At 37.5% G+C, this 27115-nt stretch overlaps 1 protein-coding gene across 2 annotated transcripts in view; it reads left to right on the forward strand.

The window, feature by feature from the left end:
• Positions 1 to 23649, forward strand: part of SLC2A13 (solute carrier family 2 member 13) — a 409059-nt gene extending 385410 nt beyond the window's left edge. For both annotated transcript variants that reach the window (XM_057701928.1, XM_057701929.1), the window contains 3 exons: positions 19138 to 19259; positions 19383 to 19535; positions 23243 to 23649. In XM_057701928.1, coding sequence (XP_057557911.1) covers positions 19138 to 19259; positions 19383 to 19535; positions 23243 to 23469 — 502 coding nt within the window. In that variant the 3' untranslated portion in view covers positions 23470 to 23649. The remainder of the gene's footprint in view (positions 1 to 19137; positions 19260 to 19382; positions 19536 to 23242) is intronic.
• The last annotated feature ends 3466 nt before the right edge of the window (positions 23650 to 27115 follow it).

Below are 27115 nucleotides of genomic sequence, written 5' to 3' on the forward strand. Positions count from 1 at the left end.
GCAATAGCATTTTATATGGGGTCGGCCAAAAAAGTCCGTTCGGTATTTTCTGTAAGCTGGCTCTAGTAGCACTTAGTGTCTTTAACTTCATTCCAAACAATTTTGTTAGATTGTATTGTCACAGCTGTCACATCAGCATGCATTTAAAAAAAAAATCTCAATTGGTGAATTTTTGTGTAGCCATTTTAATATTGAAGGTGAAAGGAAAAAAGTAACATTTCTGGAATATTATGCTTTATTATTTCAAGAAAGGTAAAAACGCAACTGAAAGGCAAAAAATGATTTGTGCCATGTGTGGAGAAGGTGCTGTGACTGATTGAATATGTCAAAAGTGGTTTGCAAAGTTTCAAGCTGGAGATTTCTCGCTGGACAATGCTCCACGGTCGGGTAGACCAGTTGAAGTTGACAGCGATCAAATCAAGACATTAATTGAGAACAATCAACGTTACACCACGCGGGAGATAGCTGACATACTCAAAATATCCACATCAAGCGCTGAAAATCATTTGCACCAGCTTGGTTATGTTCATCGCTTTGATGTTTGGGTTCCGCATAAGTTAAGCAGAAAAAAACTTCTTGACTGTATTTCCACATGCAATTCTCTAGTTAAACGTAACAAAAACGTTCCATTTTTAAAACAAATTGTGACGGGCGATGAAAAATAGATACCGTACAATAATGTGGAAAAGAAGAGATCATGCGGCAAACAAAATGAACCACCACCAACCACACCAAAGGCCAGTCTTCATCCAAAGAAGGTGATGTTGTGTATATGGTGGGATTGGAAGGGGCTCCTCTATTATGAGCTCCTTCCAGGAAACCAAATGATTAATTCCAACAGGTACTGCTCCCAATGAGACCAGTTGAAAGCAGCACTCGACGAAAAGCGTCCGGAATTAGTCAACAGAAAATACATAATCTTCCATCAGGATAATGCAAGACCACATGTTTCTTTGATGACCAGGCAAAATCTGTTACAGCTTGGCTGGGAAGTTCTGATTCGTCCGCCGTATTCACCAGACACTGCACCGTCAGATTTCCATTTATTCCGGTCTTTACAAAATTCTCTTAATGGAAAAGATTTCAATTCCCTGGAAGACTGTAAAAAGCACCTGGAACAGTTCTTTGCTCAAAAAGATAAAAAGTTTTGGGAAGATGAAATTATGAAGTTGCCTGAAAAATGGCAGAAGGTAGTGGAACAAAACGGTGAATACATATTTCAATAAAGTTCTTGGTGGAAATGAAAAATGCGTCTTTTATTTTTCCTTTACAATAAAGGAAAGGAACTTTTTGTTCAGTCCCATTACATTGATTGAAAAAGGTCACCTTGCTAGAGACACATAGTCTAGTAACTTTTTTTGTGTTAATTCCATTGGATTTTCTACGTATATAGCCAGGTTATTTGCAAACTGTAAAATTTTCAATAGAAAATATAGTTGTATGTCTTTATGACCCAGGGAGAGGGAAGGATTTTTTTTAAACCAGTTCTGGAAATTGCAGACCATCATGGACATTACAGATGTATTTGACTACTTAAATTTCAGAATTTTGATGCATGAAAAAATACCTTAAAGAAAGTGAAAAAAGAAGCCCCACACTGATGGAAGATATGTACAATATGTGTACTTGGCAAAGTCCTGGTATTTAGAATTGTGATGCTTAGTAGGGTAGCCACAAGCCACTGTGGCTTTGAGCACTTGGCATGGGGCTCCTCTTAACTGAGATATGCTGTAAACGTAAAATGCAAACCAGATTTCAAAGACAGTACAAAAAAAAAAAGAAGTACAATATCTTCTTAATAATTTTTATATTGAATACATGTTGAAAGGAAAATATTTTAGATATTCAGTTAAATAAAATATAGTACTAACATTGATTGCATTTGTTTCACTTTTTAAATGTGGCTACTAGAAGAAACGTTTTGATTATATATGTGGCTCACATTATATTTCTGTGGGACAGTCCTAATCTACAGTATACCTAGATGTTTCTGTGAACCAATTAGGAAAAACAACAACAAAAAAAAGAGTCCTGTTGGAAAATGGGGAATAACAGACTGTTTACAAAAGTAGATATGCAAATGGCCCATTAAAGTGTGGGAAAAGTGCTCTAGCTCTTAATTAAGGAAATGCAAATTAAAACTATACTGGATTACCATTTTCATCTACCAGATGACAGACATTTGAAAAAAAAAAAAAAGCTGGCTAGGTGCAGTGCAGAGCTATCCCTTGTCTACTGCTGGGGAGAATCTAAACTTGTACAGCTCCTTAGGACACAATTTGTGTTATCTATGAATTTGTGCATATACCTATCATCCAACAATTCAACTTCCCTGTATTTAATAGAGAAACTCTTAGACACATGCACCACGAGACATGTTAAAAATATGTTCATGGCAGCATTATGTGAAACTTTCTAAAACTGGGGAAAAAAAACCAATTGAATGGATAAACTGGTATATTCCTACAAGTATAGACTATAGAGCACTGAAAATCAACTATACGCTAAAGGAATCAACATGGACAAATCTCAGAAGCATAATATTAAAGAATGCAGCAAGTCATAAAAGAAAGCATATAATATCCCATTATATTAAATTCAAACATCAGGCACAACCAAACTGTTTATTTTTGAGGAATGCGTGTATAAATAGGATCATAATAGAGAGAGACAGCATAATTATCACAGAATTAATGATAGTGATTATCTGTGGGCCAAGGGAGGGGATACAACCAGAAGGTGACCCACAGGCAGCTTCTGAAGTCTGATGACATAATTCTTAACCTGGTTGACGAGTATATCGGTGATTATCTTCTTACCGCTCTTTAAAGTCTACATAAATATTTTGTAAAAAGTTCTTTGTATGGATGATACATTTTGATAAATTAAGACAGGCTATGAAATAACTACAGCTGTAGATGAGTAATTCGAGTAGAATTTTGGACATTTAGGTTGCAGGGCAGCTTTGATTGGTGAGCTACTTTCTGATAGAGGTCAGCATTCTGCTGATTGTACTTACCAAAAACATAGGCAGTATTATATCACTACAGACCTAAATAGGCAAGTTTGAATATTTTTAGGAACGTTTTATGCTTCCTAATTCTTTTGCACATAGAGAAAGTTATGATTAGTTCATTTGAATGTATGTTAAGTCTCCTAGAAGTGGAATCCTTTCTGTATATGTACTTCAGCAAGTATGTGTAATAGAATATTATTTTGATTACTTTGTAATTGTTCGTAGGATATATTCTCATACTTTGCTCAAATTTTTATGATGAATGAACCGTATCACATGGAACAGTGTCACATATTATCTTAGTACCATTAAAACTTGTGCTTTTAGTGAATAATAATACCTCCCCTCTCTTGGTGGATTCGTGGCTAGCAAATATCAGTTTATCATCAAGAAACTTGGTGAATTTGCCTTGTTTTATTTTTAGACAAAGAGGAAATATGAGCTCAGTCTCTCAACTATTTCCATTCACTTCGCATCATGATTCATTTGTTTATTCATAGGCCACCTTCTCTTTTCTCTTATCCTTGCTATTTATTCATTCCCATCCTAAAATTCATCATAATGGTCTAAAAGACTATAATTACATTACTGTATAGAAATACCAGTAAGTTCATTCGTGAATGCGTGAAGGGAAAACTTGTTTCGATAAGGGCTAAAGAGAAAGCAAAAGAAGTATAACAATTTATTACAAGATTAACAAGCTGATTGTGACTGGGATAAATAAAATAAGCTGAGTTAAAAAATAACATCCTAGGAATCCAGATGACGTTACTTCCTTCTCCTTTAGGAGACACATCATTTCCAAATATATGCATTTTATTAATAGCAAGAATAATTACTGTTATTTTCATAATAATAATAATTTTATTACATGCTAAGCATTTTTAAAGGAAGGTAGCAAGCCTCAGGTAGGTTAAATAACCTGCTTAATGTCATTGGTGGAAGCTAGTAAGTAGTTGAGCTGGAATCCAAACGTAGGTCTGCTCTAGTGCAAAGTTCGTCCTGTTAACCTCTGTACAAAACTGGCCGTATACCCAAATCCATCTTCATTTCCTCTGTAGCTTTTAACCAGATTGAGTCATTCCTGATATATGGACCAGAGGTTTATCTTAAACTCTAGGTTGGTTACATGGTTTTACTACATTACAGGGCCCTAATTTTAACTTTTTTAAAAGAAAAAACATTTACAGAAAATTTAATTGTGGCTATGATTTGACTCATTTTATAAAAATGTTCCTGCTATTATAGGTACTATGCCAAGAACAAAGGCAAGTGGGACCTTTTTGGAGCTCAAAGTAGCCCATTTACTGCAATCTCAAATTTAAGTAGCATTCACTTTCCAATGACTTAGGAGAGAGGGGATTGAGATAAAATGTTTAACCCCTTGCACTGTCTCCCACACCCCACACTCCGCATGGGGTAGAGATAGTGCAAAAATGACCCACTCACCAAGGCTGAGCCCATATTTAACATGCTCTAGCTGTAGCTTCCCCAACTCCTAAAATTTTGTGACACTGGGTTTTCTATGTTGTGATTCGGGCAGCCAGGCTGATCTAACCATCCCTGAGGACCCACCTCTGAATTTTGTGTTCTCTCTGTACATGCCAGTGTCTGCTTAGAATGTGTTTCATATGTTTGGGGACCTCCTTTTCCTTAAAGGATAGAACTTTGAGACATATTACCAGCCCGAGGGCCCTTCTGGGAAAACTTCTACCCAAGGTAAATTCAAGGTTTTCTCAATAGGAGACTACGTTATACTTTGTAATAAAATCATAACAAGCCTTCCTTAATTTTGAGTATGTGCTTTTCCCCCTAAAATTTGTCTTTATCTACTAAGTCCTTGGCCTTATTTCTAGGCATAATTCCATGACCATGGCTACCCTAACCACACAGAGTACAAGTTTATCTAGGATCCAAGATAGAACCATGACATTGAGTAATTATAGCCCTCATTACCAGGCATTAGAGATGATCTCCTGAGCAACCCTACAAATATAGGCAAATGTGCCTCCTTCAAGATATGTCAGAGTCCCACCCAAGCTCACCCTCCACTTTTGTCCATTGCTACCAGAGCCTTTTCTCTCTTTGTAAAGAAAAATACTACAGATTTCCACAATTCTTTCTTCTGTGGGGGTGTGGGGGCAGTGTGTGTGTTGGGAAACATAAAAACTCCCATCTCACTTCACCTGCCAATTTCTTTTTGGCTGTGTATCTAATAATTTCAGTTGGCCCTTAGCTTATAGTAAATGATTGTTGAATGACGGAATGATTTAATATTTCATTTCATCTATTCTAATGCTTATTCTCATGCCTAGAACACACAGACATTTATTTGTTGAAATGATATATTTATCAAATGAGTAATTACTTGGAGTTAAAATCTATGTAGCTTTAAATACCTGCTGTAGATTATCAAAATATATGAAAATTCTCACAAAGTGTAAAAGATACATCACATTGCTAATTCATCCTATCCTTAACATAAAATTGCTTTGGAAATAAAGTAATTTCAAAACTGTAAGACAATGTATTATTGTTACATTGTCAAACGGTGAAAATAATGTATCTGTCTAACAAATATTTAATGAGCCCCAACTGTATGCCTGCCTCTGGGCCGGGCTTGGAGGCACAGGCGTGATGGTAGTGAGTGAGGTGGAGGAGGTGCCAGGTAAGGCTGTGTGAAACCACAGCTGTTTTCAGGAGGGTGAGTGTGCTGGTGAGGATGACACAATTTGCTTTGCTCCAGTGCCAGGAACAGATCAGAAGGAGGGGTATGGTGGATTTCAAGGATTGAGGACGCATCTTTTCTGTTTTATAGTTCTGTTTCATTGCTGATAAAAGGTGTTTCAGAAGTTTCTATACAAATCAGGAAGTGAGAAAACAGGCAATTGCAGTTATCATGCTTAATTCCTGAAGCTATTCCATTTTCACTTTAGCAGTAATTTGAGATAAAATAATGTGAAACTGTCTTACAGTTTATAGTTTTATGATAATGACTTTCCATCTCATTATTTACAAATTTTTTATGTCAATAACTAAAGGCAATTTCAAGTAATTGCTGAGACATTCCGTATGTATTTTCATCACCCTCCAAGCAACTTCTGGGAAAGCTTTTTTTAAATTCCTTGTAACTGTATAAGACAAAGTCATTAGGTAGCTTACTGTTTTAGAATATGTATTATTTAAAGACTGTTACGCTGCCATCTTATTATATCAGAATGATTTTTCTCCTTGTCATACATTTGTAGTGTTGACATCACTGTCCTCAAATTTAGCCAGTTCCTGAGGTTGTTATGTGATATTTTAGTGTCCAGCTCATATAAGCATTCATTTTGTTCCAGTTATGGTTTTGTGCTTCAGAGAAAGATGGATATGGAGTCAAAAGAGAATGTACAAGACACAGAGGCCCAGGTGTTGCCGTGATGCTGCTTATTTTAATTCTTAATGCTCTTTAGGAAGCATTTTATTCTACTCATTTTAAATAGAGATTTAAACGGCTGACTTTACTACCAACATTAAGGAAGAACACTGACTTAGGGGAGATTTCAAGCAGAGTTTTCATCTCAATTCTTTTTCCATTTAAATCCCTTAGAAAGCGAATTACCCCAAGGAAGAGAGGTTTTTGTATATGCATTAGTTGGTGGGATGATTATGTTGAAGGTGAAGGAACAGAGGACACTGGATTTCAAATGTTTGTTACCTCTGTTATGTAATCTTGGAAAAACCACTGTATTTTAAAAAGGCTTGTCGCATATGCAAAAATGGGAAGAATGATGCTATCGCTTTGGATTATTATGAGAATTAAATGTTAGTGTACATTAAGGTGTTTGTATATTGTAAAACTTTATACAAATATTAGTTTCATCAAATGAAGATTTACGGTTATTCAAGGACATTTCTGTGGGGAGCACAATTTTCATAAAGAAGCCATAGAACTCATACTGGATGGAAGGCAGCTGTAGAATGGATTGAAAAGAATCCAAGAACAAATTATACCATTGTTTGTATTAAGATAGCCTACAGCAGTGAATCAGCTACATTCATTCCCATGCACCTGCAAATAAAAACAAGGGAGGATCCAGTGTCTGCACGCTTGCAGTGGAAAGAAAATCAGATCAGAGTCTTGGTGTGGTTTGAAATTCTTAAAGTCTGAGATGATACAGATGGATTTTGCAATGCTGGTGGTATGGAAATGTGTACTACCACAGGCAATAACTTTTTAAATTCAGTAGCGATAACCTTCTTAGAATTCAAAAAATTTTAATGACAAATATATCTGTCTTGTTTAATGCTCACAATTTAATGGAGAAATTGGTGTCAGATGAGCAAAGATCAGCTTAATGGGGACTGATTCAAGTATTTTTATTGCTTTATGTAACAAACATTTATTGAGCACTGCTTATGTGTAAAATGTGCTAAATACTGACCTGTGAAGCCCAGGGAAGGAAGATGGAAGACAGAGGTGCTGTTTCCTCACTGGAGAAAGGTCCCCAAGTAAAACAGCGGCAGTAAAAGAAGTCAGGTAGGAGAGAGAACCCTTCAGTGTGGGAAAACCTGAAGTTTCTGGATTGAAACTTGAGAGGGATGGTGTAACTCCCCATCATGAGATCCTGTCACAGCACAGTCACATGAGGGCCAATCCTAACCCTTTATATAAATTGTAGTACTGATTTTACTTGCTTTCATGTTATTTTTATTTGAAAATTTGTTTTTAATTATTACAAGATTATTAAATTATTAAATCAGTCATAACCAGCAGAATAACTCTATTGAATACATTAAGCCTTTTCTTCACTTGACAAATGAATGTATACACTGTGCCAGGTATTGGACGTTATTTAAGAGATCACAAGTGGCTGTCAGATACCAATGACTGGAGAAGTGTGCCTGCAGCAGGTGCCACTTAGCATCAGCCCTCTCATCTCTCACTGTTCTAGAGCCCAAAACACACAAATGAACTTTTTCTCTGTGTTTGTTGCTATTTCTTCCATTCCACTGTTTCCCTACCTCCACTCCACTGGTTCAGTCTCTCCTTTCCACCCAGTACTTCAGAATTCCTCCTGTGCCTGCCTCAGGATGGTAAGAAATAAAAGAAAGAGGGAAGGCAAGGAAATCTCTGTGGCCACTGTGATACACTCTGTACACTCTTTTCAGGACCTGTGGAATTTCATAGATTTAGAATCAGGGTCAGTACTCTATTGCAGACCTTAGCCTTTATCTTGTTAGAACTTCTTATGCTGAGAGGAACAGAGACACACTTGATTTCCTCAGTTAAGGGAAGTTTTATGGTAAAGTTAAATGGAAAAGTAAGGGGGGACGTGAGAAAGAAAAGTCTCAACGTCCGCCCAGCCCTGCTTCATGGAGATCCAGAATACTCATCGTCAGCCTGGTAGCTGTGTGCTCTTGGCCCCTCTCTCCTGCACTTCTCCCGTCGCTCTCAGCTACAGGACCCTTCTTGTGACCTCTGCTTATTCTTCTCTCTCTGAGTCTTTCCACTTCTGTATTGCTCTGTCCTCTTCAGATATTTCATATTCTGACTTCCTGAGAGAGAGAGAAAATAGAAATTGCTTCTTGGCATTCTCTGGTATAAAGCATCCGCCCTTGCCAAGGTTACTGACACAAACATAGTCCTAGTCGGGCAGGCAGTCTGTGGGGCAGAGCATTACCGTCTGCACACGGGAGACCCCCAAGCTGTGGGCAGAGGCAGACCGTGAGACTCCTGAGGAGGGAAGCAGTGTAGTGATGACTTCGGAGTATAAATATGGAAACCAAAGCTTTTGAACCCTTTTGGGCAATGTGAAGGATCCGCATGATGGAGAATGTATGTAATTCAAAGGCAAGATTTCCCTTCCCTTCAGTGCCAGTCAAAGCAGGAGAATGGCTAATAACTTTAATGTCTGTCTTTACTATGGGAAAAATGTTAGAGTGAAAAAAAAAAGGAAAAAAAAATCCCAAGATTACTTGTCTATGAGTCACTAAAGTTTTTCCCACCTTGTCAAAGCGACACTATGACAGCTATAAATTCAAAAGTGAAAGCAATCATCATCTTAATGGATTTACGTTCCCCCCAATTTTGCATGTTTCCATTTACTCTTACCCATATAACCTTATATCCTACATAATATTTTGAGTTTGATATCCCCTATACTGCCAACTTCCTGGCATTTTCTATGTTCCCAGGTAAACTTTACAAAGTAAACCTTGAGCATGCTGGCTGTAAGTGTGATGATACAGTTAGAAAAAAGAACAATGAAGTATTTTCTTTCTTTTTTTTAAATATACATTTATTTACTTATTTTTTTATTTTTTTATTTATTGGCTGTGTTGGGTCTTCATTGCTGCTCACGGGCTTTCTCTAGTTGCAGAGATCAAGGGCTATTCTTCGTTGAGGTGCGTGGGCTTCTTGTTGCAGTGGCTTCTATTGTTGCAGAGCATGGGCTCTAGGCACACAGGTTTCAATAGTTGTGGCACATGAGCTCAGTAGTTGTGGCTCACAGGCTCTAGAGCACAGGCTTGGTGGTTGTGGTGCATGGGCTTAGTTGCTCCACGGCATGTGGGATCTTCCCCGCCCAGGGATCAAACCCATGTCCCCTGCACTGGCAGGTGGATTCTTAAGCACTGCACCACCAGGGAAGCCCCTGAAGTATTTTCTCATTAAGTAATACAGTGGAAATTTTTTCTAACACAGAAGTGGGGTTGAACCTTGAATGCTAATATGAAGTCTCTCTAAGGCAGAGTTCAGGGCTCCTCTGACTTGGCAGATTCTTTACTCTACATTGACCACAGAACTTCAGAGACAAGTCTGGGAGGAAGCAGAGAGGCAGTAGGGGACCATGTCCTCTTTCTTGTGTCCTTAATTGTACATCCATTGTACTGTTTGTTTGCCAGTTTGATACCAAAATGAAAGTAACAGAAGTTAAATCTAAGACATTTTGACTAATCTTCAAACCCATACCATCCTTTGTGGCTTGGCCCAACTTACTTTATAATTATTATTCTAATGGCTCCTTTATTCTATTCAGTTGTGGTACCTTAATTGACTTAACTACCCTCCATTGTAGTATATCTTCATTATTTCTAATTATTTAACTATATTTTGCTTGTACTAAATAAAAGTACCTTGAAAGTATATCTTTCAGCATATAATATTTTCCCATTTACATTATTTCCTCAGCATAAATTTTAGGAATGAGACTTTGGGTCAGGAATATTTGGGTGTGAATATTTTTATGTAAAACTGCCAGATTTCATTCCAAGAAGAAGTTATACTAACTTAAATTCTTATCAGAATTAGAGACTGTTCCAAAATCACTGTATCTTCATCAGCTTTAAGTACTATTATTATTTTCATTTGCTTGCCCACTAATATTCTGTCCATCTTTTTCCCATATTTAGGGCATATAAGCTAGCCAACATACTGGTATATTGTTTAGATACAGTGATTTACATATAAATAAAACTTTATTAATTCGTTATTATTCAATAAAAATGGGTTTTAGCTCCAAATTCTAGTGTTTTTAAAATTTACCCACATCCATGTTTAATCATCTCAATAATTCTAAGGGTTTTATTTTTACTAGAAAATAATAGTAATTAACAAAAGATAATAGGTGATTTTTTTCAACTTGCCTTTATGTGACGGTCCTCTGCAGAAAAAAATGTAAAATGTGGAAACAAGGAAAAAGGCTTGACAATAGAATGTTCATCATGGTCTGCATACTGCAAGCTAGGGAGCCATACTTTTCTAAAATTATTCATCTACGGATATGGTAGAGTTTAAATGCCGTGTTGAGACACCTGACACAAGTTTATTTCATGTTAGTTTATTATACAGGAATTATACTAGTGAACAGAAATTATACTTTCCGAGTAGCAATGATTCAAGTTTGTAAGAGTAACTTTTTCTGGTTGCTTTGCTGATTGCCCCAAAATCGAACTTTCTCATGGGCTAGAGTTACTTGTAAATTTACATCATCCTAGTCCTGTGATTGACTGGCATTGTGTTTCTTTATTTCTCCTCAGACGAAAGCAAAGGTGCCCTTTCCTGGGAAGGTACTCTCTCCTTTTCTAGGTACCTCTCTACCGCCACCATCAGACTATAAATGTGTAATCAGATCAGAAATTCCTATAGATAAAGAACGATTAGATTTAACCCTAAGCAGTATCCATTTGGTTTTGAGGTGATAGCTTAATGATCAGGTTCAAAGAAATCACAGTCCTGCATCAGGAATTGGAGATGAAATCATGCTTCACTCACACTTCTCAGTAATGAATTGACAAGTAAAGCATGTGCAGTAAACCCAGTAGAAGAATGGTAGAGATGTCACACAAATCGTAGTAAGCCGTCCCTTCCCTTCTCCAAAACCCCAGGTCTTTTATAAACTCTTTCCGGAAGGTGGCAGAGCTCTGTAGGTTTCTCAGTGGTTAGGATTGAAAAGATGAAATTTGAAGTTTTGTGCTATAAATACAGGTTGTAGTTTTTCTCATCCCCCCATTACATGAACATGAAGCACTTAAATAATTTCACCATAGTGAAAAAGTATGTGCTGTGTAGGAAGCAAGGAATAAGTTCCTTAGGGCAGCGGTCCCCAACCTTTTTGGCACCAGAGACCAGTTTTGTGGAAGACAGTTTTTTCACGGATGGGGGAGGGGGACGGTTCAGGCAGTAATGGTGACAACGGGTAGTGGCAGATGAAGCTGCTGTCACTCGCCCACCACTCACCTCCTGTTGTGCAGCCCAGTTCCTAGCAGGCCACAGACCGGTACCAGTCCACAGCCTGGGGGTTGAGGACCCCTGCCTTATGGTCAGTTGTGGCAAGAGCAATTGCACCACTTAGTTCCTTTGGTTATTTCTTTGATTTAAAACTCTTTAGAGATCTGATGGAGAAGTAACACCAAAAAATAGGCAGAAATAGCTCTACGTATGAACTGATTTTGGGGTGGGTGTTGAGTAGGCAAGGGAGAATTGTTCTGCCTTCAAAGAAGGCTGTTAATTTCTAGATGCATTATTAAGGGAAGCACTGTGGGCTCCAAAGCTGGAACAGGAACTAATCTTTTTTTTTGGTCTACATATCAGAAGTTAATCTAGTCTGCTGGTAGAAAGTAGTTCTCTCCCTCTGCCAAAGTGAGACCTGTTTTGCCTGCTTACATATGATCCTTCTGCTTTGTCCACTGCAGCACTCTCTGCGCAGCTGCCATTATTGTCATTATTTTTCTGGTTTTGCTCTAGGATGTGATGAGAAGGTGCCCCAGCAGAGAGCATGACGTTTTCTAATCCCCGCCCACACACTGATGTCAAAGAACTTTTGTTCCTTCCCCAGAGCATCGTGTCCTTCCACCGGCAGTCACTAAGCCAGGAAAACATGAGGGTGTTTTGCAATAACGCTTGGAATATACATTTTTATTTTTTAGTTGGAATTTCTAGTGTTTATAGGTTGAAGGTCATGTGTGATGTCACATGCTTAGTCATTAGCTGTCTACATCTTGCAGGGTATGTAACTGCCAAGTCTGTGCCTGCAGTGCTTTCCTAAAATCAGCATGAGGGTGGAGAGGAGTTAGCCTTTTATGCTTATAAATGTGTGTATCCAGATGGTTAAAAGCCACATCACAGCAAGCACAGTCTACCTGAAAATATCCTGCTTTCCATTGTTCTAGCAAGTGATCACGCAAGGAACTTTAATAATAATGAGTGTAAACAGTAAATAGAATTTTTCAGTGAATTTTAGTGATCTGATTATCTGTAAGCATTTCCCTCTGCAGCAGCCTGTCTTTTCCCTTTCCTCCCCATCCATCCCTTTCTCCCATCATGCCCCTTCCTTCTCCCACTTTCCATCCTATTTTCTCATTTTAAGATCTTCCTAACCCAAAAGACTATTTGACTGGTGGGAAGTGAAGCTGGAGTATTACTGATCAGGGGATTTCTAATGCTGTTTACTGCTCACCATTAAACAAATATAAAGGTTTCATTCGTTGTTCAATGAGCATTTTTCTCTATACAGAGTACTGTTATGGACTAGAGGTTGAGATTTTTAAAAGGAAGGGAGATACATAAATGAGTATTCTTTGGCAAACAAATAACTTGCTTTCTCTGTGCTGAGCAATTCTTCTTTGTAACAAGTGTATTATTAGGGACTCTTATTTTACAGATTAGAAAACCAAGGTGCAAAGAGGTTAAGTAACTAGCGTAAAGTTAAACAGTGGGTAAGTGGCAGAAATGAGACACAAAACTGTGCAGCTTGACTCTAGACCCTGTGTCCTTAATCTTTGTGCTATGTTGTCTGGGATGAGAGCTCAGGACAGTAGAAGAGGGAGTATATTCAGGTAGCTTAGTACAGAGCACTATGTGATAACAGTACAATGAGGAAATGAAAAGACATTGAGAGGAGGGAGAGAATATTTCAGACAGGTGAATGGGTGGCAGCTGTACTAGCCTTGAGGGCTGATGTAAATTTTGATAGTGGAGATCAGGAGTGAGAATTTGCCTTCAGGTAGAGGAAATGGCATGAGTAGAAGATGCTGGGTCTGGAAGGTAGGCTCAGAAAATAAGCAGTCTAGTTTTAGTTGGAGAAAAGGATTGTATAGGATAAGGTAGGCTACAGTCAAATTTTGCAGGCCCCGTTTCATAGGTATTTGGAATAAGGAGGATGAGAGTTTTTGAGCAGTGAGGTGGCAAGAACAATGCTCTGAAGAGCTCAGCTTGGTGAGGTAGTAGTTTGAAGAAAGGAATGCTAGAAGCAGTAAAAGTAATTGAGAGACTAGTAGTTTTCTATTGCTGCATAACAATATTGCCACAAACTTAGCAGCTTAAAACAACCCACATTTATGATATCAGTTTCTGTGAGTCAGGAGCCTAGGCACAGCTTAGCTAGGTCCTCTGCTCAGGGTCTCACAAGGCTACAATCAAAGCATTGACTGGGGCTGTGATTTCATCTAAGGCTCAACTAGAAAGGATTAGCTTTTGTTAGCTGAATTCAGTAACATTTGTATCAAGGACTCAGTTTCTTGCTAGCTGTCAACCAAAGGCTACTCTCAGCTCCTAAAGATTTCTCTCAGTCCCTGCCATGAGCATTCCAACACTGGCATTCCATAACATGGCAGCTTGCTTTTTCAAAGCCAACAAGGGAGTGAGAAACTTCAGCTAAATAGCACTTTGATCTGAATCACATTTGTCCTGTCACTTTTGCCACATTCTTTTGGTTTCTAACCAACAAGTCACCCCCACACTTAAGGGGAGGGGGTAATCGAAAAGCATGAACATCCAGATATAGTTGGTGAAACAAACACTCAAGAGTCTGAATTGGGGTGGTATGAATTCAAATAGAAAGGAAGAGTTAGATTGAAGAAATTATGTCTAGGAAATATAATTATGATTTCTTGTGAAATTCTTCACATACATTAACTCATGTATGCCTCAAAATATCTCTCTGATGTAGGTGCCAGGAAAATCCTTATTTCAGGTGAGGATACAGGCTTTTAGAAGTTAAGTGCCTAGATCACATACATGTGAGCTTCAAATCTGGGCGTCCTAACCTAGATGTGAAAGTAGGATGTCAGTCCCAGAGCTCATAGCCTTAGCCACCCTTCTTTCCTTGGACCTAAAAGTATAGAGAATTTAAAAAGAAATGGGGCTTCCTAGGTGGTGCAGTTGTTAAGAATCCGCCTGCCAATGCAGGGGACACGGGTTCGATCCCTGGTCCAGGAAGATTCCACATGCCACGGAGCAACTAAGCCCGTGCGCCACAACTACTGAGCCTGCGCTTTAGAGCTCATGAGCCACAACTATTGAGCCCATGTGCTGCAACCACTGAAGCCCACACTCCTAGAGCCCATGCTGTGCTGCAACAAGAGAAGCCACGGCAGTGAGGAGCCTGCACACCACGATGAAGAGTAGCCCCCACTCACCGCAACTAAAGAAAACCCGCACACAGCAAAAAAAGACCCAACACAGCAAATTAAATAAATAAATAAATTTATAAAAAAAAAAAAGAAATGAATAAGAAAATATTGACGATAACTAGAAGATTTCAACTAATTTCAACTTGTTTCAACTCAGGAAATGTCGTGAGAGGCAGTACTTATTGCACATATACTCCATGCCAGGCAGTGTGCTAAGCACTCAGTATAGTATGATCATCACATTTAATGTTGCCAAAAGCCTATGATAATAGTCCCTTCCCCAGTTTTACAGATCAGAAAACAGGACTGTGCCGGTGCCCACTAAACTCTAGCTTCCACAAATGCAAAGGGTTGTTATTTTGTTCGTAGCTATGTCTCTGATGTCTGACACATAAAAACAGTGTTCATTATATAAATTTTTGAAGGAGTGAGCTTGTAAGTGGTAGAGTCATGATTTGAACTCAGAACAGTCTCACCCTACCTCCTGGAGAAGACAGTGTATTCCATTGTAGCCACAGCAGGAAATCTAGACATGGATGTTCAGCAGATATATTCTGTTAATGGAGCTTGAGGACAAGGTCAAGGCTAGGCTCCCTGTGAGGGAGCATCCATGTGGAGATCAGAAATTCCTAAAATTAGATGAAATGATTACGCAAGAGGGTATAAGCTCCAAACCAGAACCTTAGAGAACACCTGTATTTAGAGGTTGAGAGGAGGAAGAGGCATTTTAAAAAGCAATAAGACATACACATCAGAGAGCTGAGATGGACACATAGATATAAAAGCAAAGGGGAAAGAGAAGGAAGGACGGTTTTCAGCAATATCAACCACTACAGGGTCATCAGAGAACCTCAGAATTAAGGCAAGATAATCGTATTTGGAGATGAGGAGGTCATCACTTTAGGGGTGAGCAGATTCAGAACACGTAGGGCCTGAGTAAGAATCAGGCAGGTGTCTGAGTGGGTGGGGAAATGGGCTTGTGAAAGAAAGAGTAGAGAGTGAGGATGTAGAGCTCACTAGTGTGAACTTTGTAATTTCAGATAAGCTAGTATTAGTAATATGAGAGGGATGAAAGATTTTAATAGGAGTAGTAATTTTCTGTGTTGTAAACAGAAGGGTAGGCTCAAGTAGGAAGAAACTAAAGATAGCATAGAGAGAATTGACTACTGATGGATCATGACCCCAGGGGAGACAGAAAGACAATGAGATGCAGGACCACTAATAGGAAGGGCGTTCCTTAGAGAGGGCAAGAAACATGTTACCATTCGAGGCAGGAAAAGAGTCTGAAATAAAATATAGAAAAGTATAGAGGTCCAGTAGAGAAAAATTGAGGGTACTCAAATTGAAAGTCCTCAATTTTCTTAAAGACAGAGGCAAGTTCTTCATACCTAGAAAGAGAGGGAACTATTTCAGGACTAGAGGATAGTAAGAAATATTTTAATTAATTGAGGCAATGGTTAATAAAAAGTTTATTCAATGTCTACTCTGAAATACGCAGAAAACTCAGTAGCGAAGACAATAAAGGATAAAAATAAGCATAATTAGGAACCCAACTGTGAAGAAATAGCATGAACTTTTAATAGAACTCAGCAGTACGGTTTCATAATTGTGCCCAGCTTCTGAAAAGTGGTTATTAAAGGAAGTCAGTGGTCCTGCACAGGGTTGGGAACGGGAACTGTGAGAACGACAGGCAAGCACGGAAGAATGAAAGATGGATTCCAGAGGTCAGCGAAGACAGTCGCGAAGGCATGGTTTAAGCTGAGCGATGATGTGGTGAATACTGAGAGGAGTTTAGAATCCAAAGACTGTAATTTGGGTGTGAAACAAGCTACCAGAAATGAAGAAATAAAGTGCTTGTACTCAGAAAAGGAGTGTTCTACATTTAAGACCTTGACGTAAAATAGTCCCAAATCAAGCTACTTACAAGGCCCTTTCTGCAGTTTCAGAGGTTAAATAAGGAACTATAAAGCCAAGGTATCAGATGGGCCAGAAGTAAACATAAATGAAGGTAGCAGAGGATGAGAGGGGTGGAGAAGATGACTAGCCAGACATCACATCAGGTGGGGTGTTATGAAGGAGGTCTCATAAACATAGCAATAAGGACAGGGCTTAGATGTCAAGGTTCAAAAATAGAGGTTGATGGAAATAGAACAATAGCCTAAAAAATGACAGTAGAGGATAAGAATGTTTTTCAGGCTGATTGTGTCTTCGGGTGCAACTCAGATTTCAATTAAGGTAAAGAATTGGAAGTTCAACTTGAGAATCAGTCTAGGAGAGTAGGAGACTGCTTCACCCTAGAACTAGGAAGCAAAGTCAGCAGGGAATGACTGATAGAGAAGCAAGTACACACAGCAGGAAAGTAAAGGGTTAGTCTGATTAAGATACAAGCATTGCTCCCTGCTCACACTACCCTATCGCCCCTTTACAGGTGACCCTTCTAATCCTTAAAATTACCCGTAAGGCACTATCCCCCATTTTACGGATGAAAAAAATCTGGTTCTGGAATTTGAATCTTGTCTTAACTGCAAAATCTAAAGCTTTCTACCACAACATACTGACTCTCAGTGGTTTTAAACTGTTACTGCAGTCTCTAAGGGCTAACTGGAAATCATGTCTGACATATGAAATGGGTATGAAACAGAACGGTTTGTTGTGGTTATTTTTAGGTATGATTTACAAATATAACATTATATTAGTTTCAGGTGTACAACATAATGATTCAATATTTGAATATACTGGGAAATGATCACTGCAATAAGTCTAGATGACATCCATCACCACACCCATTTACAACTTTTTTTCTTATGATGAGAACTTTTAAGATCTACACTCCTATGCAATGCAGTATCATTAACTATAGCTACCGTGCCATACATTACATCGTCATGACTCACTTATTTCATAACTGAAAGTTTGTATCTTTTGACCCATTTTCCCCCACATTACCCCCCACCCCTGGCAACCACCACTCTGTATCTATGAGCTCATTTTTTTTTTTTAAGATTACACATGTAAGTGATATCATATAGTATTTGTCTTTTTCTGATTTATTTCACTAAGCATAATGCCCTCAAGGTCCAGCCATGTCTCAAATGGCAAGATTTCCATCTTTTAATGACTGAATACTATATATATGTATATACTCTATATATGTAAACACCACATTTTCCTTTATCCTTTCATCCATTGATGGACACTTAGGTTGTTTCCATGTCTTGAATATTGAAAATAATGCTTCAGTGAACATGGGAGTGCAGCTGTTTTTCAAGTTAGTGTTTTTGTTTACTTTGGATAAATACCCAGAAGTAGAATTGCTAAATCGTATGGTATTTCTATTTTTAAGGTTTTGAAGAAACTCCATACTGTTTTGCATAGTGGCTGCACCAATTTACATTCACACCAACAGTGCAGGAGGTTTCCCTTCCCTCCACATCCTCGCCAACACTTTTTATTTCTTTCCTTTTTTTTAATAGATTTATTTATTTATTTATTTTATTGGCTGTGTTGGGTCTTTTTTGCTGTGTGCAGGTTCTCTTTTTGTTGCAGTGAGTAGGGGCTACTCTTCGTTGTGGTGCGCAGGCTCCTCATTGCCGTGGCTTCTCTTGTTGCGGAGCACGGGCTCTAGGCACATGGGCTTCAGTAGCTGCGGCACGTGGGCTCAATAGTTGTGGCTCACGGGCTTAGTTGCTCTGCAGCATGTGGGATCTTCCTGGGGCAGGGATCGAACCTGTGTCCCCTGCATTGGCAGGCGGATTCTTAACCACTGCACCACCTAGGAAGCCCCTTTATCTTTTTGATGATAGTCATTCTGACAGATGTTAGACAGTATCTCATTGTGGTTTTGATTTGCATTTCCCTGATGAATAGGGATGTTGCACACCTTTTCATGTACTTGTTAGCTATCTATATGTCTTATTTTGAAAAATGTCTATTCAGACCCCCTGCCCCTTTTTCATTTGGTTTGTTTTTGTTTTTGTTTTTTTGCTATTGAGTTGAATGCACAAGGTGTTGTTCTTGAATTATATTCAGCTCTAAAAAGTTTTATGTGAGCTTACATATCTGATCCTCCTATTTAAATCTTAAATTTTTTTTTCAAGAAAAATATCTTGGATTATTTTCCTTAATGACATTAAGGAATGTCCAAACACCTTCTAGATGATCACATTGAATTTCTGCAACTATACCCTAAAACCCTAAGTTAACATTTATATTGCATTATTTTTCAGGTGTGAAAATGAAACCAAATTCAAAACAGAAGAAGTATTTTGGGCCTACAATTTCTGCCCTACTCCATACTCCTGGACTGCACTTCTGGGACTTATTTTATATCTTGTTTTCTTCGCACCTGGTAAACAAACGCTTTGTTGTTATTGTTATGTTAATTAAATTGTCTCTGTTTAGAGGAGACAAGCTACTGTTTTAAATTCCTTATGTACTACTTTACTGAAATTCTTTACTTTGTATTTCTCAGGAATGGGACCAATGCCTTGGACTGTGAATTCTGAAATATATCCCCTTTGGGCAAGAAGTACAGGAAATGCATGTTCATCTGGAATAAATTGGATTTTCAATGTTCTAGTTTCACTGACATTTTTACACACAGCAGAATATCTTACATACTATGGTAAGAGAATATTTTTTTCCAGCTATAGTTTCATTTTTATTTTCCTACTCTATTTTTAGATATGCTATCATTTGTGATTGAAAGACTAGATGGTTATACTTTTGCTATTATAAATATCTGTGTATGGCTTTCTTATTCTCCAAAGCCCTTGGAAATGTTTCTGGGAAAAGATAAGAGGAACTCTCCTTTCCTAAGCAGTATTGCTTACAGCTTTCACCCACCCTACCTCCACTTCAAACCCAAACATCTCCCAGCTGTCTCCCCAGCTGGAAATCGTCACAGGGAGAACTTTAATTTAATGAAAGAACATAAACAACAGAGAATGGTAAAAAAGGTGCAAGCATCCAGGGCTAATGCGTGAAGATGTCTCATGCCAGGGATGGAGTCATATCCAAGAGTGGAATCAGAGTGGAGTTAAAGTAGCTGCCCCAGATGTGGCGCTGTGAGTTAGGCCTTCCACTCTATCACCTGTGCAGTTCAGGCCAAAGCATTTCAGCATCCACTGAGACCAGTGCTTACCACTTCTGAAACTATGGGGCAGAAGTGTTCAAGTGAAAATGTGTGGAGACCGTAACTCGAAGAAAACAATCTTGCGAAGGGACTGAGTTAGGAAAAAACGTTGGGAAGCTACTTCAAGCTTATCTTTACTAAACTGGAAAGACTTTGTCTGTTTAGCAAGAGGATTTCTTCATTGTCTGTATGGGTTTATAGGTTGTGATTAGATTCCAAATGATGAACTAGGTTTTCATTCTAGTCTTCCCATGAGCCTCTGCGATCGTGTATTGAATGCCTACTGCTTACCCCATTCTCTGATCCCCTCCCCCATCCCTCACCTCATCTCACCTCATCCCATGTTCTGGCTGCTTATAATTCCTTTTTGTAAGAATAGCTCCCCTACCCTACCCCTCACTGCTTCACCGTAAATCCCTTGAGCTTAGGCCAGGATTGTGCTTTGTTCATCGTTATAGTCTCAGTGCCCTCCAGGGCATCCTGTTCACTTAATAAACACTCAGAAGTGTTTGTCAAATGAATAAATACACAGATGAACTTTTAGATGGATGGTGAATATGAGGAAACATTCTAAAAGTCTATTCCTCCTCTCTTCTGAACGTGCTGAATTGATATTTACTTTTATTTAAAACTATTTATCTAATGCTTTTTTTATCTTTATAAAACTCCTCTCTCTCCCAGTCACCATTTGGGACATTTAGAAATATTCATTTTCTTGAAAAGGAAACACACTGGCATTTTAAACTGCATATATATTTAGCGTATTCAGCTTGATCCCATTTGGCGATTAAAATGTTTTACATAAATTCGTAAGCTTATTTTCCTAACGGCATAAATATGAACACAATAAATATTTACCCATATTTCTGATTCTTGAGAACGCTTAAATATTTGAAGACCTAAACACAGACTAATATCTTGAGAAAGCCTTTTTTAATAGAAAGTCATAGACCAAATAATAAAAGTCTACGTGGTAAGACTTTTGATAGCAAAGCTCCTCTTCCTTGAATAAATTCTGCCAGAAAAAAAATGAGGCAACAGAAGTAGAATTTGAATAGGGCATAGCCAGACTTCTTTCAAAAATATCTCATTAGAAGAAGCTTTTTGCTTTGCATTAAGCCAAGCTTCTATCATGTCAGCACACTGTCCATTAGGTCCTCACTAGTAGAACAATATCTCAGCTCAGGTTAGATTTTCCCTGTTTATTGCTCTGTATTTTAATCTATAGGTTACTGATCTATGTAAGGTATATGTTTACATTCCTGAGTTAACAAATATGCACCATAATGATGTATTTCTCTGGAAATAGTCATGTCTTCTTTTACTTCCTTTTTTTATTGTTTCATACTACCTCAAGTTTTGATTCCTTCCTAAACTATACTGCCTAGAAAGGTCTGCCGTGGACCCCATTCAGTAATGTTTATTACTAAAAATTGTCATGAAAATGTCAGCAGTGTATCACTTTATTTATAACACATGTGACTAAATAGATCCCTTGGTGACCGTTAATTACCAAAGTTCTTATGTTGAAGTACCAAAATTCAATAAAACATGGTCTTTAATTCCTCATTTTGTATAATTCAATTAAATATTTGTTTTAATCTGAAACATAGGACTTCAATAAGATTTATTTCCTTTAGAATAAAGCTGAGGAATAGCTGAACTGTTTAACAATCAAAACAGACTTATTACAGGCATCATTTTCATTTTCATTCCAAGGGGGCATAATTAAGAAAGCGAGTTACATAATTGACTTGCCCATCCACGGAGCAGGTCACAGCCTCCCAGGCCTGCCTGCACCCCTGTGGCTTAACCACAGGTCTCACCAGTGAAGCCCATGTACGCACGTCTGGCATTTGCCTTCTTTAGGTTGCTCAGGTTTTCATAAAAGGATCTTGTATTTTAATAGAATTTCCTTGATGTTATTTGGCTTTGGGAATCTGGTTCACACACAAGAAACTATATGGCCTTTAAGAATCTTCGTAATTCATCTAATTGGTTTTTTAACTGTAGGAGTTTAATACTAACAGATTTGATTTGTTACTTCTAATCATGCCACTGTACCTAAATTGTGAAAGATGATCAATATTTTCATCCTTTCTCCAGCCAATTTGTCACATTAGTGTATCATCTTCCTTCCCCCATCTCATATACAAGATGTTTTGGGCTGAAGGCCTAAAATTAGGCAAGGACATTGTTATAATTAGTTGTTCTCTACCATCAAAAGTGAAAGCATAAGTTCTTATATTTAAATTGGGAATTAGATTATAAAGGAAAGACCATCTTGGAAATATGTAGAGAGTACACACTGGACACACACTCTTATATCTCATACATCTCGGCTTGCTGTATTGACGCTTAGAAAACACAACCAGAAAGTATTTATGTCTTTGTGGTTGTGCTGCACTGACATGCAGAGTCTTACAGCAAAACAAAATTCTCTGATCTCATGGTGCTTACATTATAGTGGAGGGAAACAAATTAGTAAGCTTTATAGTATGTCAGATGGTGATAAGTGCTATGGACACACACACACAAATGGACTATAGGGGTCTCAGAGAAGGAATAGGACACTAGTTAGGAGACTGTTACAGTACTGCAGGTGACAGAGGATGGCTTTTAAGACCAGAGATATCCAGGAATGGTGAGAACTGGTCATCTTTGGATTGTGTTTGAAGGTAGATCCAGCAGAATTTTCTAACGGAGTGGATAATCGGTGGGAGAGTAAGAGAAAACTCAAAGTTTACTCCTAGACTTTGGGCACTGACTCATGAATTCAGCAATGTCATCACTGAATGTGGTTCTGGAAATACAAGATAAGCTATGAGAAGGAAATTTCTCCCTCAAAGTGCCTCCAGTCTAGTAGACAAGACAGACAGATTCACCTAATTATACTTCTTGGTTGTTATATACCACTTTGCCTCAGCAAAGTGTTGTGAAAACGCAACTAACTCTAACCAGGGAAGTAAGGAAAGACTTCAAAGCAGAAGTTACATCTGAGTCTGGGCATGACTTGAGTTTAGAAATACAGATTGCATTATATTCACAGTATTCGAACAAGTAGAGTAAACCAGGCTGGAAGGAATTTTTTGGTTCCATTTCAGACCATAGTCATGCACGATTGACCAGAAAGAAGAGTTAAAATCAAGTACCCTCTCCAATGTAAGCCTGTACATATGTATTGTTTTCTATTGCAGGAGCCTTCTTCCTCTATGCTGGATTCGCTGCTGTGGGTCTCCTTTTCATCTACGGCTGTCTTCCTGAGACCAAAGGGAAAAAATTAGAGGAAATCGAATCCCTCTTTGACAACAGGCTGTGTACCTGTGGTGCTTCAGATTCCGATGAAGGGAGATATATTGAATATATTCGGGTGAAGGGAAGTAACTATCATCTTTCTGACAATGATGCTTCTGATGTGGAATAATTGTCAGCTGCTGATATATTTAGTCACTTAAACACACTTAGGAGAGACGAACAGCAATTGATGACCTCGCTGCCCTGCTTTTTATCTGGTTCTTTCCACAGTTGAATGACTTCATATTCTAGAATATTTGATTCCAAGGAAGCGACAATCACAATGGCATTTTTTTTTCACAAGCAGAGATGTAAAAAAAAATTTACAGAGATTTTAAACTAATAATTATTGAACAAATGTGTGTAATTCCTTCCTGAGATAGTTTAAAATGGATATCGTACCCAGTGACTTCAGTGATACCCTTTTTTCCTAAGACTATATATAATTATTAGTGGCAATTGAGTCCGTGCAAATCTAGCCAAATCATATATGTGTGATATACTTACAACAAAGAGTTCTGAAATATGGTTCAAGGGTATTTTCTGTCAAAGCATGGCCTATTGGCCCTAAATTTTCCTAAGGACAAGGAGCTTATCTGTGATCAGCTTTTAGAAAGTAACTTACATTAAAGCTTTCATCAACAAATTCAAAAGTGCCTCCTACAAGGGCACAGCTGTTCTTATATCCTTTGGAGTCCACATTTTGGTTTCTCTCTCCAATTCAAATCTGGAAAGTTCTTCAGAAACTGACTCTGTATAGGATCTTTTGAACATTATGAAAAGCGGGTCTTTTAGGGTTTATTTTCCTACATATTTTTTGCATCAGTGAGAAGTACACATTTGAACAGATCAGCTAGCAAGTTTTGATAAGTATATTTTATTGCTAGAAAGTAAGAAAAGATTTTTATGGACCTTAAAGATTTTTAACCCTGAGTTAGTCACTTAAGTGTGCAACTGTAAACACAAAATAGCACTAGATCTTCAACTGTATTTCAGGGTCAGTTTTGTTCATGCCAAGATCACCTGATATTCACCACGCCTTCACTCATCCACTCTGGAGTCCTACTATTTGTGCCTTCGTTTGTGTTATATAAATAGCTTCTAGTAGACTATTTTTCCCTTCTTTTAAACAAATAATTTCTGAAACAAGAAAGGAAGGAAGAAAATCAGTGGCAGAAATAATCTGCTGTTATTGATGTCTGTTTAATTAAGTAGCGGGACTTCTATTTTTTTAACTTTTTATTAACTCTTCCTAAGGGAATTGTCACATTTGATTACATAATGGTACTTTTTTTCCTTTTAATTCTACGAGCGTAAACTGGGTTTTATTTTGCACACCCTTTCTCATTTTACCTGACATTCTATATAAAAAAAAAAAAAGATACATAGATTTGTCTGTGGGTGTTTCCTTTTTCTCATGCTTGGCTTGGATATTTTTCCTTCTTGTCTAAAAATTAGGATTTTCTATTGAAACAGATTAATGGTTCTCATATAACACGTCCTTAAGAAATGTTGACTTACTACATTTCTACAGTTCTTTTCAAAGTGTTCATTGGTTTTTATGCTCATTCATCAATGAACTCCAATTTTTGGTCATATACTATGAACTGTATAGTATGTACAAAATTACTTGCTAGTTCCAGTGAAAATATGAATGACTCTTCTATGGTCAGTTAAGAATGCATACATCTGATGCATTATAACGTGGCTCTAAACGTCTAACAAGTCCTCTTTGGAGCGAAAAAGTGGCTCTCTCTAAATTCAGTATGTTTCTGCCAGTCTCCACAATGGTTTGGTCTCTCTTAAAGTCTGACTTGTCCTTATCACAGTTATCACAACTGAGAATGTAGCCAACAAGGTTCATTCTCTAAACCTAAAAATCCTTCAGCCAAAAAAGAGTTTTCTCCCTTTGATCATTTCATGTAATTAAAAAATTATTTTAGAGAGCTTTTCTCCTTGAATTAGATGCTTTGACAATTGATTTCTAAGGGGATATTAATTTTGATTTTCCCCAGAAAAGCAGATATGCTTTAATAGAGAAAGTTACTATTCTATTGATATTTCTTATCCCATAAGAAATTTCTTATCTGTGTAATATGTCACACAGGTAAAGTGAAGTGGAAAGTGAACTATTGTGCGGTAAAATCAGAATATAACGCAGAGGAAAAGTATTTAGACCCATAAAGTGATGTCTTTAGAAATTTGTTTCCCTGATTTATCCAAATAATTGCCTCAATTCTTCCCTTTATTGTATACATAGCCTTAACTATATGTGTATACTCAGCTGAGCTGAATGCACAGTAACTTTATTAAAGGAGCAACTGGGCTCATTATTTCCTAAAGCAGAACATAGCCTGCTCCACCTGACAGAAGCAAATGGTGTTTTCAACTTTATATCCATAAATGCACATTATGACAGGGAAAAATAGCCACAGTCCTCATCCCCTATTCTCAATTCCTTCTGTAAAGGACTACTTGTTATTTATATAGTGATAGAGATAACATTCCTTATCTTTGAAGTACAAGGCAGAGAGGCACAGTATAAGAATTATTTATAATTTTTTAATAACAACTACTTGAAAAGCAACCTTATACAATTAGGGTGTTATTTTTAGATTCTGTGAACATTTATAGTGTGTTAAAAATTAAATGTTTGAATTTTGCAGGTTTTTAAATATTATGCACCTTTTAAGTTATGCTCATCTTCGGCTACCACTATCAACTTGAAAACATTCCATTTGAAATATCATCAAATACATATTTTGTAGGACACTTTATATATGATATAATTTGACCTACCATATTAAAACACATCATGCTTTTAGCTTAAATTATATGTTTCCTTCTAAACATGCTGCAAATTTAACAGAGGTATATTGTGATTTAGGAAAATATAAGGAAGTTGGTCATAACCCCTACTGAGGCTTAGTTGGATGGCTGGTGAGATCTGCACTAGACTTAGGAGAATGTAATATTTCATCGCATCTGAACACATAGGGCTGAATGTGATGTCACCTAAGATTCGGTATTAATATTTTTCTTAAATATAAAATTCCTAATAATTTGGATTCTTGCACCTCAGTCAATAATTACCTAAAACATGATTTTTAATGTATATGTAAAAGATCTAAATTAAAACTCGATGTAAAAGGTAATATTTCAATTCAAAATTTTGTTCCCAGTCATATGCAGTAGTTAGTTCCCACATGGAAAATGCTATGAGAGTAATGCTATCAAGTGCTTTTCATGTTTTTATTTTACCATGGAACCATTTTAGTATATGTCTCAATATTATTTCTTAAGTTGTTCACTCTAAAATGGGAACTCTGTTAAAGCAGAGAATTTAGAAATTGTTTACTATAATTTCAAAATCAGTTATCCAGAGGAAAAATTAACAGGAAGAATATAAGTTGACAGCTTATCCTTTTACTATCAGAACATAAAATTGAAATGTATTATAATAATCCACAGATCTTGGGGGGAGGATATTTTAGAAAATACACTTCACGTGTTATCTAAGAAAGTCTCACTGGTCTCATTAGTTTAATGACACTAATATATTTTAAAACTACTGTGATACAGTAAAGGGAATGGGAGGATTGTTTTGACTTTATTTCATCAGCACAGTAATTAAGAACAATAAAATTAATAAGATGTTTTGTTATAATCAGATTTTTTTTACTATTCTCCTAGTTATAAAATCTCAAATTATACTAAACACCTAAAAACTGACATTTATACAGTTGTTGCATCATGTTTTAAGTTGCCAAATTCAG

Source organism: Hippopotamus amphibius, chromosome 12 (genome assembly GCF_030028045.1).
Source record: "Hippopotamus amphibius kiboko isolate mHipAmp2 chromosome 12, mHipAmp2.hap2, whole genome shotgun sequence".
NCBI classification, from domain to species: Eukaryota; Metazoa; Chordata; class Mammalia; order Artiodactyla; family Hippopotamidae; genus Hippopotamus; species Hippopotamus amphibius.